The sequence below is a fragment of the Sphaerodactylus townsendi genome, linkage group LG14 (assembly GCF_021028975.2).
Source record: "Sphaerodactylus townsendi isolate TG3544 linkage group LG14, MPM_Stown_v2.3, whole genome shotgun sequence".
In the NCBI taxonomy this organism is placed as follows: domain Eukaryota; kingdom Metazoa; phylum Chordata; class Lepidosauria; order Squamata; family Sphaerodactylidae; genus Sphaerodactylus; species Sphaerodactylus townsendi.
In genome coordinates, this window is record NC_059438.1 from 13,419,606 (window position 1) to 13,435,563 (window position 15,958).

Below are 15,958 nucleotides of genomic sequence, written 5' to 3' on the forward strand. Positions count from 1 at the left end.
AGGGAAGGGAGGGGAGGGAGGGAGGGGGAGGGGTGGCATGCAAGGGGAGGGGAGGGAGGGGAAGGAGGGGTGGCATGCAAGGGAGGGGAGGGAGGGGGCCCGGCATCTGGACATGGCCCACCCACCCTAGTGGAGGGAGAGGGAAGGGAGGGAGGGGGAGGGGTGGCATGCAAGAGGAGGGAGACGAGGGGAGGGAGGGGTGGCATGCAAGGGAGGGGAGGGAGACCCAAACAAAGTCATTTTGAAATTCTTCCAGAAGCAGCTTGTTGTTAAACTCTGAGAAGTCACCAGTGGTGGAGCGATGACTCAGAACGGTTCTCTATGGCCTTATTTCACACAGACATGGCTTACACAAATGGATTTTTTGTGGCACTCCAGCTGAGAGCAATGTGGGCTCTGAAGTCCAAAGCTATACAAACACATTGAAAAGTATGTTCCGGAACACTCAAACGTGCTTGAAGATTCCTGTTACCATCTCATCCAGTTGCTGACCAAAGTTCTTAGCTTTAGGAATGGAAAAAGATACCATCATGCATGCTCATGGCTAGATGAGAATGATCTAGAATGGCCTTCTCCATCTGCACTGGCTTGTTATGGGTTGGATTAGATGACTCCCTTTCACCAAGTGAGCCTTCTAATCTCCATACATCAAAGAAAGATAGTGTATAGTCCAAGGGAGTCATTGGATCTAACCCTTCATTTATTTAGCAATACGTTTCAACGTCTCACCCTGAATTCCGAGGAGCTAATATGGGCATACGTGGACATGCTTGGTTCTGTTTTTGCAAAAAACTGGAACCTAAGTTAGGTTGAGAGATGCCAATCAGTCCCAGGCCAACCACTGAGCTGTACAGGTGAGCGGTGATTTGAATCCAAGTCTTTGCAGCCAGGCCCAACCTGCCATCTGCTAGATCACAGAATAAATAAGTAGGTTTGCCAAGGAACAAATTCAATTAAAACAGTAGCAACTTTTGAATTGGGGAAAAGACCATAGAAATGACAATAAAAAGGGAGATCTTGGCATTCCGTAAAGTAACAGAAGCAATCCTATTTTGTAGCTACAAGCTCTTTGGTGGAGTCACAACACACATTCTCGTTCTTCACTTTGCTTGATATCTTGATATCTTAGAAAAGAGAAAAATTCCCAAGAATCATAATTAATGCTATGCAGGCCATGTACAGCTTAGCGGGGGGAAATGTGTTGCAACATTTTTTTTCTAATGCTGAAATACCACATCGCCAAATGTTCCTGTCAAAGAGCGGTTTAATTACTTTGGCACCCACTGCACTTATAATCACCTGTCATTAGCAACAACGCTTGCATCTGTTTACACGTCTGTCAGAAACGCCAGCCCAGCTGAAGTCAACGGATGTAAGACAACTCTTGCTAGGACATGGCCCCAGATGTGCAAAGGTCGTCTTAAGGTTATCCATCCCAGGATGGCGCGGGAAGAGCTTCTGAGAGGTAGAATCGTACAAAAGATGTTTCGATAAGAGTTCGGCTTAGAAGCACAAAGGCCTAGATTCAATCATATCATTCACTCATTGTTTACATTCTGAGATACGTGGCTTGAAGAATATTTCCTTAGGTGTTAGTGGTCAGACTACTTCCATAATCCTTAGGGGCAATTATAAGGGCTGTAACATCCCTACACAAGGATAGGTGTGGTCCCACAAGGAAACATCAGAGCGATATGGAGTTTGAATGGATACCTAATGACTAAGGAGGGCTGATACTCACCCCAGCACCTTTATCCAGAAGAAGAAGAAGAAGAAGAAGAAGAAGAAGAAGAAGAAGAAGAAGAAGAAGAAGAAGAAGAAGAAGAAGAAGAAGAAGAAGAAGAAGAACAGGAATTGTTAGCCGCTGTTTTTATGTATTTTAAGATGTTTTATTGACGGAGCCTATGTTTGTATTTTACCGGATTTGCTCCTTTTTATTGTTTATATATTATGTTGTTCACCGCCCAGAGCCCTTTGGGGATCGGGCGGTATAGAAATTGAATAAATAATAAATAATAAATAATAATAATAATAATAATAATAATAATAATAATAATAATAAGAAGAAGAAGAAGAAGAAGAAGAAGAAGAAGGAGAAGGAGAAGGAGAAGGAGAAGAAGAAGAAGAAGAAGAAGGAGAAGGAGAAGGAGAAGGAGAGGAGGAGGAGGAGGAGGATTTATACCCCACCTTTCTTTTCTGTAAGGTTTAGAAGCTCCTTTCTCTTCCTCTCTCCACAACAGATACCTTGTGAGGTAGGTGGGGCTGAGACAATTCAGAAGAACTGTGACTAGCCCAAGGTAACCCAGCAGGAATGTAGGAGTGCAGAAACACATCTGGTTCACCAGATAAGCCTCTGCCACTTAGGTGGAGGAGTGGGGAATCATATCTGGTTCTCCAGCTTAGAATCCATCTGCTCTTAACCACTACACCACGCTGGTACACACTGCTATATATCTTATGAGTCTCTTATTACACTATAACAGTCCCATCAATATTGATGACAGGTCTTTCCTATAGGATATTTTCCTATAAACAGAATTACTAACACCTAATAAATACCGATCCTTTGATTTGAAGACCATCACCAGTTTTCCCAGGGAAAGTTTCACTCAACTGCCTAATGTGTCTTTTATCAAGGCTAAAGACACAGGCCAGCATCTTGGGCACCCCTTGCCTAAGAGTGCCCAGGTTGCTCCTTTGCAAAGGAGGGAGCCACTGCTGCTTGGAGGGTTGGCCTACCCACCATTAGGCAGCAATGGGTAAACAGATTTTCTTAATGGTGGGCAGACTAGCCCTCTGTAAAGCTGGTCTATCCCCAAATGAAAGTAATGGGCAAAGGATGAAAGGAACAGGTAGACCTGGCCGCTGGAGAGCTGGTCTTCCAAGATGGGGAAGACCTGATGGATTTGGGAGGGGGGTGCAACTTCAGTACTTCCCTTGAGTGCCTTTCTCTGTAGACACGCCCCTGGATGGCGCTGTCTGCTGGAGATGGTCCCTACCACAGCGAAGGACCGCATGGCCTCTGTCATCAAATATCCGAATCCGTCTCAACCCAACAGCATTCCAGCCTGAAATGTATTTTGGCTTTATCTTGGGGGCATACGATCAGATGAAAGAAGGTTTCCATTCTCATTAATGCCACATGACTCTTACCTTCACAGTTCTTGTCAAACATGCCCAAAGGGATGCATCTATTAAGTCTCATTATCCAAGGCTGGAATTCCTTCACCCTAGCAGCCTCTCTCTCTCTGTTACAAAGTTGTGGCCAGTCGCAAGGACTCAGGATAAATCATCTTTGTAACCAGTTGCAATGCGGGCCAGCTCTATTTGATAAAATTAAGTGCTCACGACGGATCTCTTAATGATGGGCCAGGCTTTCCAAGAATGGCGATGCTGGGGCGCTTTAACATTACGGCTGGCATCCTAGAAATGTCTGCAATTGTGAAAGGAACATATGGCAACATTTGATGCTAAATTTGAAATGCCCCCATCACACACCTGAATGAAAGCCAAGATACCTCTTTTGCTTTGCATTATGGTGAAATCTAAACTGGTCTGAACGACTATAAATGGTTACTGTTTGAATTGGCTCCTACCTGGTATCAGATTCAGACTCAGGAATCTTAGCAAAGAAATTACATGGGATAAAATGGATATTTCTAAATTACAAGCCGGCAATTCCAGTGGCTAGCTATATCGGTTTTCTGTTTCACCTAATCCTGCTGGAGAGAAAATTGTGTGGATCGGACAACAAAGGATCGAAAAGCATTTGCAATCCTGGGCCGCATGCTTCTTGTTTTGATTATATTGGAGATTTGAAAGAAAATAAATATCAAGATCAGTTACAGCTTGCTAACGAATCCAACAGCTGTCGGTTAAAACAGTGGGAAACTTGGATCAAGTCTAAAATTAGGCACCCTGACTTTGGGTGGAACTGGATGTTGCAGGCAAGAGGCTACCACCAAAAAAGCAGGGTAGAGCTACACGTTATCAAAAACAGAAATTCTGCTTCCAGAAACAGTGAGGTGAAACAGGGCACTGTTGAAAAGAGCAGCCCTGAGTCAAATTATCAAAAAGTAATCGTCATGCCATTTGTCTGCTTTCAGCAGGTAAATCCCCACTGAAGCACCACCAGGTGTTGGGGGAGACAGCATCCAGTGACACCCCAATGCCCTTCCTGGGTGCATTACTAAAAATGACATCACCACATCACTGGACTCTCTAGCATTTCCCCAAAACTCTACCCCGAAACTTTGACCATAGAGTTTCAGGAAAATGCTGGAGTGTCCAGAGCTGTGGTGATGTCACATCAAGTAACACAGCCTGAAATGGTAGCATTACTAAAAATGACATCACCACATCACTGGACTCTCTAGCATTTTCCCAAAACTCTACCCCAAAACTTTGACCACAGAGTTTCAGGAACATGCTAGAGCATCCAGAGCTGTGGTGATGTCACATCAAGTAACACAGCCTGAAATGGTATCATGACATCAGTACAAGCTATTCAGATGAGTGTCCATTGCAATGTTGTGTGGCCATGCAGACACTGTATTGGTGCCACACAGATCAGGTGACTGCCAGCAAGGGGTGCTCCTGCAGAGCCCTTGCAGGCAGCTCTGTGTGGCTCAGTGGTAGGGAACTTCACTGCAGTTTCCTACCATGGTTAGAGGGACTACTGCTCCCCAGACTTCTGGGGCTTGCTGGCCAAGGACTGACAACCCTAATTGGTCATCTTGTGTTGCAATATTTCCCCCATCCCTTCAAGTGACAGCTTAGGAAGTGAGGAATGTATAGCGTAACAATATCAGGTACCTGCCACAGGAGGAAGCAGGAAGTGGTGAGGGGCGAGGGGCGGGGTCATGGCTGAGGCCAAGACTCTTGGCTATCATCTATGGCTGCTACCCCCTCCCCTCACTGTTTACTTCACCAGACCAAATAAAGTTCTTTTCCTTCCAACCCACTAGGTGTCTTCAAACATAGAAACAAACATTGTACATGCTCAGTAATGCTTCTCTAAGTCTCATAAAAGTCCAGAAAGTCTGGGGATATGAAGCTTGTTTGTTGTTGGGGATGCTTGGAGAACAAGAAGGAAAGAAGTTGCTCCAGCTCCTCAGTGCCAGTGACCAGTACCAAGGGTGGGAGTAGTCACAGAGATGGAAGCTCACCACCCTACCCATCAAGTACCAGTCCTTTGTCTATCCCCCAGGTGTTTCCAAGCCTTTTTGAATGATTTGGGATTGTTTCTTGGTTTTTAACAGTCTATTTATTTTTATTCTGCAAAGCTTATTTTTAACTCTGCTACAGTTGCAAACTCCTACAAGTTAACAGCATGGCATATAAATCTTTCCACAAAGCAACCAAAATCCATTTAGCCTTCGGCGCTCGATGGTGCTATCACTTTATTGTGGCCAGCAAAGCCCAAATTTAATCGTGTTTGAGTCCCCACTCCTCCACCTGAGTGGCAGAGGCTTATCTGGTGAACCAGATGTGTTTCTGCACTCCTATATTCCAGCTGGATGACCTTGGGCTAGTCACAATTCTTCGGAACTCTCTCAGCGCCACCTACCTCACAAGGTGTCTGTTGTGGGGAGAGGAAGGGAAAGGAGCTTGTAAGCCACCGTGAGTCTCCTTACAGGAGAAAAGAATGGGATATAAATCCATGTTGTTGTTGTTGTTGTTGTTGTTGCTGTTGTTGTTGTTGTTGTTGTTGTTGTTGTTAACGCAAAAAAGATTTTAAAAATATGCATTATTTGAGCCTTTGGGGAGGGCGGTATATAAATATAAATAATAAACAAAATATAAATATAAATAATAAAAAGTACGATTGAAATAATAAACCCCAGAGCTTGAGCATTTTGGATTAAAACAACAACCTCAGTGACAACGGAGATCCGTTTGGAGTTAGGAAAGATAAATTATTTATGGAACCCAAGTGAACATCTCTACAACAAAGATAACCCCACATTCTAGCGTAGAGGTGGGGGATGATATCAACGTTTCCTCTTGCATCATTAGCTTTGGCCATAATAAACGAGATGCTCGATGTGATGTATAACACAGCAATGAAAACACAGCTGTTTTGTTCCGGCAGGGGGAAATGCATAGGTGCTTTGCACCTGAGTCTGCCTGCACTTAATAAGCCCTCTATAGCGCGGCTGGCATGCTTGCAAGAGCGACTGCTGAAAAACCATTATCTATGGATAATTAACTATGTCAGGACACCGAGGTCCTAACATGAGCCCCTCATAATTCCCCACTAAGGGAGAGACAGTGTAACATTATTGTAATATATTACATTTAAAAAATAGGGCTGTATCAGTTGTGTCCTATTCAGAAGAAACTGAACAAACATCTCGGTCCTTTAAATTAACACTGATCTTCTTTGGCGGTTTAAAATCCTATTCACACAGTGCCAGACTTTTGCTATCCATCGGAAAACACAACCTATCTAGAATATTTTTATCCTGAATAGCATAAGGTGGCATACTTGGTACTCCTTTCCTATCATACACTGATAAAAACCCTGTGTGATGGATAACACTATATGTGTGCGTGTGAGACCGGCCAAAGGTCTCCCAATGAGTTTAAAGGAAGAATAGGGATTGGTCCCTGTATCTCCCAGAGTATACCAACTACCACACTACCCTGGTTATCACCCTTGTGAAAACAAGTTTTGTTCCCAAGTCAAATTTGTTAGTAAAAAGGGATGGGTAACGAAAGGACTGGAATAAACATTTTAACATTAACTGACAGTGATCAGCTGCCATGATGTAGAAATAATGAACTACTTTTTTAAAATTTAAAAGACATACACACAAAGCATGGTTGAATCTCGTTGAGGATTCCAGAATATGTATCCATACACGTGTGTGAGTGAATTACACTATCTAAAACTTACTTAAAACATCAGGGCAGTTTTTCCTTTCCTTTCCTTTTGGACAATCAAAAGTGAGCATGTAGTAGAAAATGCCTGTCATAGAAGACATTTTAAAAGGAATATAAATTTTGGACTGTTTTCTATGACTGGTTACATGAAACATGTTCTCTCTCTCTTTCTCTCTCTCCCTCCCCCCTCAACTCTGTGTATATATAGATAAACACACATATTTTGATTGTTAAAGCACAATTTTACTAAAGCATATATAACTTGGTTATTTTGAACACTTTATTCATATTTGACTTATCTTTTGTTCCAAGGACAATTTCATTTCTAAGGCAATTAAGGGATGCATAATGATTTAAATTTCTATGAATGATAGAGAGAGAGAGAGAGAAAGAGAGAAGATAGAAGATAGAAGATAGAAGAAGATAGATAGATAGATAGATAGATAGATAGATAGATAGATAGATAGATAGATAGATAGATAGATAGATAGATAGATAGATAGATAGATAGATAGATAGATAGATAGATAGATAGATAGATAGATAGATAGATAGATAGATAGATAAGACATATTTTTATTCTGAAAACAACAGATATCCTCATTTACCAATATTGACTGTAAAGTCACCCACCACACCTCATAAACTCCCTCTTTTTGGAAGGCTGGGGAGTAGATAAAAACTAATAAAAGGGGAAAAAAGAATATTTTAAGAAAAAAAATATCTTAAGCACTCCATAAAGAAGCATTTTGACATGTTGACGCTTCAGGACATTTATTAAGGTGGCAGCCTACCGTGATGGGCAGTCCTTCACTCTGTAATTAAAATCACACCTGAGCAGAGCCATCTGTGAGCGTGTATGAAGTTTCTTCAAAAATGCCAACATCTCCTTTTGCTACTTGCATAAAACAGAAGTAAACGTCTCCACATCTCCTGTGTCAAATCAAAAATGATTCGGGCAAATAAATCTGCATCTTTAACAAGCACAAAGTTTTTTTTTGGGGGGGGGGGAGGAATCCTGTATCTGAAGAGCCTTGGAACGAATGTTAGTACCTCTCAGTTTTGTCACTTACAGAACTGCTTCAGACCCTTTCTCACATGCTGTTCAGTCTAACTGGTCAACAAATGTTCATTCATGTTCAAGGTAATAAATAAAGATCACATATCCATTTTGTCATTTGTCCTGAGTACATGTATTGGAGAATCAAGTCTAGTAGCACTTCAGAAACAAAAAAGATTTGGGAGTATAAGAAGAAGAAGAGTTTGGATTTATATCCCACCTTTCTCTCCTGTAAGAAGACTCAAGGTGACTTACAAACCCCTTTCCCTTTTCCCACAACAGACACCTTGTGAGCCCCTTTCCCTTCCTCTCCCCCCAACAGACACCTTGTGAGGTAGGTGGGGCTGAGAGAGTTCCGAAGAACTGTAACTATTAGCCCAAGGTCACCCAGCAGGAATGTAGGAAAGCAGAAACACATCTGGTTCACCAGATAACCCTCTGCCACTCAGGTGGAGGAGTGGGGAATCAAACACGGTTCTCCAGATTAGAATCCATTTGCTCTTAACCACTACACCATGCTGGCTTTTGAGAGTCTCTTCTTCAGATACTACTTGGGATGGAAGAGGCCTGAGTCTGTATATCCCATTGCCGGACCTCTATTCTGATTCTTATCTGACAAAGGGAGTTTTGACAGTCGAAGGTTTACACCCCAAACATCTAATTGGTCTGTAAGATGCTACTGGATTCGAATCTAGATGTTCTACCAACAAGGCTACTTTCTGAGAGTATCTTCAGGCAAAATACAATCGCTGATTGTCTTCAGACCCTTTACAAGCCTCTGTTTTGAGAGGTCCGAATGCCTAAATATAGACTTAACCTGGGTCAAGATGGTACTACACCATTATATCTTTAGACTCAGTAGGTAGGTGAGATTAGGTGAGTGACAACCTGGGAAAAGGTCTATTTGGTCCTGTTTCCATCTGTTGCCTTCTTCTGCCAGTGGGTGGCATTCCCTCAGTGATCCTTCCTCCCTAACCAGTATTTTAGTTACTGTGTTTATGTGCTGTATTTTAATTGTTTTAATGATATGTGTTTGGGAGGGGGTGATTTTAATGACTTTAAAATGTCGTTGTGTTACAAATGTTTTAAATTGTTACTTGCCTCAGTGGTCTTTGCAAGGGCAGTAAGTCAAGAGGCAGATTTTGTAAATAAATACGCAGTATCAACCACTACACTCCCACACACGCCAGCTAGGTGACCTTGGGCCAGTCACAGCTTCTCGGAGCTCTCTCAGAGCCCCACCTACCTCACAGGGTGGTTGTTGTGAGGGGGGAAGGGCAAGGAGATTGTAAGCCCCTTTGAGTCTCCTACAGGAGAGAAAGGGGGGATATAAATCCAAACTCCTCCTCCTCCTCCTCCTCCTCCTCCTCCTCTTCTTCTTCTTCTCTAGGCAAAGAGCCAAGTCCATTGATGACAACACAATCACAGCAAAGACAGATGAATTAGCAAATATTCGTTCTTCCGTTAACATTTCCCCCCTCAAATAAGTGAGTCGCACTGTAGCAATGAGAATACGGGTGAAGCAACAGACTCCGATGCTGTGAATGTAATCAGAAAAGGGGAGAATGGGCGCACCAGGATCACATGCTATGTTGGTAGTTATTAAATTAACGTTAATGTGTTTCGTTTAAACTTTTCATCCTCTGATGATTGGCAATGAACAGAAATCAACAAACTGAGTTCAGGAATGAAGAAAAAAAGAGGGTGGTTTTGTCCAGCTCGTCCAGCTTTTTAGTATGCAATAAATGCTTTCAAGAGAGTAGGTGAAACCCAAGATGCCATCTAGTGGAAAGGTTTAACAAACATGGTCGTAACATCAACAGTATCTCATCAACCCCGTGATTTATCATTAAAATACCGCATTTGGGCAAAGGAGAGAATCAGAAAAATGTGACAGGGCGTACAAAGTGAGCAAACCACCTTTCCTCTGGCTCAGCTTGTTCTAGGACCGTGGTGGCAAACCTTTGGCACTCCAGATGTTATGGACTACAATTCCCATCAGCCCCTGCCAGCATGCCATGCTGGCAGGGGCTGATGGGAATTGTAGTCCATAACATCTGGAGTGCCAAAGGTTCGCCACCACTGTTCTAGGATGAAACTGGTAAGATTTGAAACATGACAGAAATCTTTCAAATTTTGACTTCACAGATCTCGCCTACTTTTATTCCTGTATTAACTTCTGTGCTGGTTTTTGACTGTAATCAACCAGTCATTCGTACTTTTGATTGGATAATATTTTCATGACTCACTGGAAATTATTCAGAAAGTCTACACAGATGGAATAATTACAACCATAGCTAGATAGGAGTAGACCACAGAAGGGACTGGCAGTGATTTAGAAACACCATTTCCAAGAATTTTTTGCTTGCTGGAATGGGTTTACTGTTCTTTGTCAGAACTAGTGAAATGTGTCTACTTTTTGGAGTTATATTTGGGAAAAAAATAATCTCCACAATTAGGTTTTGAAATGTCAACAATACAATGTCTTTTCTGATTTTTGATGTAAACTTTTTAAAATTGATTTGGACAGAAGGAGACCATTTCATTAAGAAGGGGTAATGTGAATCATAAAGGAAAGAATTATGTTACAAGCCTGCTTTGGTAACATTTGCTCTAATAAAAATAATTGATCCACAATTATTCTGTAATGTTTTAAACAAGTCTAATATTGTAAAGGCATATTGTTTATCGATAGATTTCAGTTGATAATTTATTTATGTAAACTGATGGGTTCTCACTATGTATCTGCTGCAATACGAAAGTTGTAAGGTCCTCAAATAAGATTTAACTTTCTCACAAGACACAACCATAGGACAGCCATTTCAAACAATGGAAACCGAAACGTCGATATCGTATTGCTTTTGAACTCATTAGCCCTTAAGGAAGAGGTGAATGACGTACAGTTTACACCAGTGGTGGCGAACCTATGGCACAGGGGGCCAGGGGTGGCACTCAGAGCCCTCTCTGTGGGCACGCGTGCACAGAGTTCGTCATGTGACAATAGTGTAATTATTTCAGGGAGATTATTAGCATTAAACCTAAGACCTAGTTTTGGGGAAGCAGTGTAGGTAACCCTGTTAAGCGCTGTTAAACCCTATTGATTTTCATAGGAAGAACGAAAGTGTGATCCTTTACCTGGGAGTAAGCTCAGTTGCTGGCAATGGGATTTGCTTCTAGGAGGTAAAAAGCCCCTCCTAGGGTCGTGATTCACCCATTTGAAGCGTTGCACAGTTGCTTCAAAGCAAAGCCACCGGCTACCACCAAGCTTTCTCCCGAGTAATGCATGCCCGGAGCTGAAACCAGGCACTGCCATGCTAAAACTTCATTATTCAGTTCAAATTGCCATGTTAAACTTTGCGTCAAATAAGTGGGGTTGGGGTTCCATAGGTTTGTGCTCTCAGATTATCAAAAGGGTTCAGCCCATAAGCTGGTTTACACCAAATAGAACAAAACCAGAACCAAGTGTGGGTTCCTGCTAACCTGCTGCAGAAACCCACACTTGCTTCTTTAGCGTGAAACTCAGAGGCACCCAGTGCCATGCTGAGTCTCACCCTATCAGGCCATATGGGCATGGCCGAAGGCAAACCCAGCAGTGTTTACTCCAAAAAAAACACCCTCTGCTGTTCTTCCCTACAATTAAACGAACAATGATTTTACAGACCAGTGAGTTGCTCCAGTGGGCAAGCATGCACCTGCGGTTACCTTTATGGGACTAATCTCCAAACCCTCCCCGGCTCTCCCCCTGCAGTCCTCGGCGCATAAGCGCCATCATCAAACAGCACCGGGTTCATCTCTCTCTCTCTCTCTCTCGCCCGCACCCGGTAGACGATACCGCTAACCATCTTGACAACGGTGAAGAGGGGGAGGAAGAAAGGTCTCCATACCTGCCTACCTAAAACAAGTTGCTGTAAAGTAATGAATAGAGACAGCTCGGGGACTATCCACCTGCACCGGCCTGCCTTTTACGGCTTGAAAAGCGAAACCACAAGGGATTGGCAGGAGGTACTTGTCTGACAGGGCCAGGACAGGCATTCTCCTCGGTGACAGCCCGGGCCTTGCCTCTTAAACCTCATCCGCCATAATTCCTTCACAATGCAACGACGAGGCAGCTGACAGTAGCAGCTGCACCTCCTAAGAGAGATGGATGGAATTTTCATAACTAGTTCCCCAAGTTGCGTTTTACCTTCAAGATAATTTATGAGTCGCTCCAGAGCCTCCAAGACACAATATGCCTGCCATAAAATTAACTGTAACAGTCTTGTAGGTTATAATTAACACAGGGAGGGTAGCACCAATTGGGTGAAACACATGGCATAATTGATAGCGAAACTGGAAACGAAGGGGGGAGCTTGTGATATCATCGCTGGACATGCGGTTTGAGCAGAAACCAGCGCTTTCCAGGGGTTAATTACAATTCCCTGCCAATGTACACATTCCTGATGGGGAAACGAATGGGAGCCCCAAGGAGTATGAAAGAGGAGGCAGGAATGCTCCGTAGCACATACCCGGGTTATAGAAATGCACGTTGCTTTCTGCCAAGAGCATCGAACTCAGTTCACATTAGGACAACACCTTCAGCTAAATATCTGAAATTACATCTGCATGAAAAAGGCATTCACTCCTTTATTTGTGGCTAGAACCAAAAATGAGAACAACATGAAGAGTAGCGTTTGGGTTTATACCTTGCTTTTCTCAACCGTGAGGAGTCTCAAAGCGGCTTACAAGCTCCTTCCCTCCCTCTCTCCACAACAGACCCCTTGTGAGGTAGGTGGGGCTTGAGAGAGTTTGGAAAGAACTGTGCCCCAGCCCATAGGACAGCAGGAAGAGTTAAGAAGAACATTAGAAGGGATGGCTGGTAACAGTAGCCAGATTTTAGGAAAGGATTGGGGCTCAATTCAATTTCTTAGACAATGTCTGTTGTCGCATGCAAACTCACGTCCGGATTCAACTGGTTCTGGTGGGTTTTCTAAGCTTTGTGGACTGGTGGATCTTGTTCCTAACATTTCACCTGCATCTGTGGCTGGCATCTTCAGAGGTGTATCACAGAGGGAAGTCTCTTACGCACTGTGAAGACCAAGAGCTTTCACCTCTGAATGTCATCTGATAACATCAGGGGGGAAATTTAGCCTCCATGTCTTGCTTTTAAGACTTCTCAATATACTCGGCTGGCCGCTATGAGAACATGATTCTGGACCACAGAACATTGCTCTCATCCAACAGGGCTCTCCCTTCTTGTTGTTTTATTTTCTTTTTATTAGAATTCTTATAAGGAACTACAGACCTCCCGAGTATGACAGCTTAGTCAAGACTCACCAGATCTTGGGATGGTCAGTACTTGGATGGGAGGCCAACAAGGAAGTCCAGACAATGGCAAACTACTTCTTCCCTGACAAGATCTTGATCTTCTCAGATCTTGGAAGCTAAGCAGGGTCAGCCTTGGATAGTATTTGGATGGGAGACCACCAAGGAAGTCAAAGATTGCTATGCAGGGGAAGGCAACGGCAAACCATTTTTGCTCACCTCTTGCCTGAAACACCCCATGGACTGGGGTCACTGTGCATTGGTTGCAACTTGATAGATAGTACGTTCTTCTTCATGAGGAACACAATGGGAGCAAGTTTAGAGTGGGAACAAGGTGAGTTGAAGGGTAATATTTTGCTTACAGTAAAAACAGGTAAGGACTCCAGTGCTTTTGACAGCATTCCATGTTATCGAGCTTACAAGAGCCTTTTATACTCTCAGTAGCGAAGAATATAAGAATGGCACTCTTGGGTTAGGCCAATGCCCCACCTCATCTAGCAATGTGCTTCCTACAACGGCTGACCCGGTCTCCTGTAAGACTGACAAACAGAAGCACAGAAACTGCACTCTCCCCCTCTTGTAGTCTTGAGTATCACTGGTCAGAGGTACACTGCTTTTGAATATGGAGGTCCCAATTTAGCCTTTTTATCCCAACCACTCACCCTAGGATTAAGTTAAGTTCTACAACTGGGTACTTCATCCGTCCACTTTTACCTCAGTTGCCCAAACAGATACTGGAGAATGATCATTTTTACATACTGTTCATCCAAGTTTCCTACCAAATGGGTATACTGATGCCAGAGTTCCCAGAATCAGAAACTTACTGTATAAAACCCCGCCTGAAGAGACAATCAGACTAATTGTCCATTCTCTAACTAACGGTCAGAGGAGAAAGGTATTTGTCTCTTTCCCAAGTCTCTCCCCCCCCCTCCTCCCACACACAATATATTCATATTTGTCCCTGGACAAGATATTGAAAAACAATTTGATAAATGATGGAACAGTGTCACCTACAGGCAAGATAAGCAGGCAATAAACTGTCTCCATCTTCAGCCACTTCCTTGAGCTGACAGCCGAATTTAGACTTTATCTATAACTGGGAAAATACATGGCAAAGGAAATGACTAAGATACACCGGGGACACCCCTAGTATAAAATAAAATTACTACTCTTCATGTGCGGTAAATTGTCTCCTTAAGATAAACACACTGTACAGCTAGCGATTAATCCATTATGGGGCGGACAAATTGCTAACCTTTCCTCTCTGGGGCATTTCTTCAAATCAACCTTGACCAAGATGGTCAAAAATCATTCTGATTAAAAGACTAACACGGCAGCTAAAGACAAATTTGGGGGCTTTGAAAGTACACTTATCTCCCCTTAACATCAAGGAAGAAAGCTCGCATAATTCACCAGCTTTATAAAAGCGCTCCCCAAGGTTCTACAGCCCCAGTGACTTCATTTGTATATTCCACGCAGGCCAGGGTTGATGGAAGTCGAGACCACAAGTTCCTGAGGTAAATAATACCACACAGCTTCCATGAATATTCATTTACCTAATGAATGGAAATCTTTATTGAAAGCCCAACGGGCTGACAGACTGGAAGATCCCATGGTGAGATGACCGAAGCCCACACTGCAAAGTTTCATGGAGCTCTGAATTGGTTACAAGTGGAAGAAACATCCATACTGAATGGACGTAGTTCACTCAAAGGAAAAGAGTGGTGAAGCCAGTGTGGTGTAGTCGCTAAGAGTCTCAGAGCAGGACCAGGTGACAGAGGTTCAAATCCACCCTCTATCACAAAGCTTGGTAAGCTAGCTAGGAGCAGCAGTGGCGTAGGAGGTTAAGAGCTCGTGTATCTAATCTGGAGGAACTGGGTTTGATTCCCAGCTCTGCTGCCTGAGCTGTGGAGGCTTATCTGGGGAATTCAGATTACCCTGTACACTCCCACACATGCCAGCTGGGTGACCTTGGGCTAGTCACAGCTTCTCAGAGCTCTCTCAGCCCCATCTACCTCACAGGGTGTTTATTGTGAGGGAAGGAGGGCAAGGAGATTGTAAGCCCCTTTGAGTCTCCTGCAGGAGAGAAAGGGGGGCTATAAATCCAAACTACTCCTCCTCCTCCTTCTCCTCCTCCTCCTCCTCCTCCTTCTTCTTCTTCTTCATCATCATCATCATCATCATCATCATTTCTCTCAGGCTAAGATACCTTGCAGGGAGAAACACCATATATGGCACTGTGTGCTCCTGGAAAAAGAGAGGAATACGAATTCACAGGAAGAGGCACCAGGAAATTGGTGAATGGGGTCCCCAAGACAGGGCTGCATCCAAACAATCCTTCTGAGCTTCACCTTGCACTGACTGGACCCAAATCCAACACTGAATTAAATCGAACCACATGGCTTGGTTCTTTGGGGCCCCAGACTGAGCAGGTGGTCTAGAACTTTGCCCCCAGCATCTCCAGTTCCAATAAGTTTTTTTTAGTAACTAATAAGTCACCTGCAAGGAAAGAACCAGAGATGCGGCTGAGTCCTGATACAGCGTGTGACTATTCCAAGGCCACTCAGCAAACCTCCATGGGAATTTGAACCTGGGACTCTCAAATACTGGTTTGAAACTCTTAGCCACTACATCAGCTCCCTCAAGAATCTTGCTCAATCCCAGTAACTTATTAAACATCAGGATTATCCAAATACTAAAAAAAACCTC

The 15,958-nt window shown here is 43.4% G+C and overlaps 1 protein-coding gene across 5 annotated transcripts in view; it reads right to left on the reverse strand.

Moving 5' to 3' along the window:
- FTO (FTO alpha-ketoglutarate dependent dioxygenase) overlaps nucleotides 1-15,958 on the reverse strand; it is a 250,439-nt gene that overhangs the window by 105,664 nt on the left and 128,817 nt on the right. The window contains exon 9 of one of the 5 annotated variants that reach the window (XM_048515843.1): nucleotides 7,661-7,821. The exons of the other annotated variants lie outside the window; for them this stretch is intronic. Coding sequence (XP_048371800.1) covers nucleotides 7,716-7,821 — 106 coding nt within the window. The 3' untranslated portion in view covers nucleotides 7,661-7,715. Of the gene's footprint in view, nucleotides 1-7,660; nucleotides 7,822-15,958 lie in introns of those variants that run through there. 5 annotated transcript variants of the gene reach the window in all.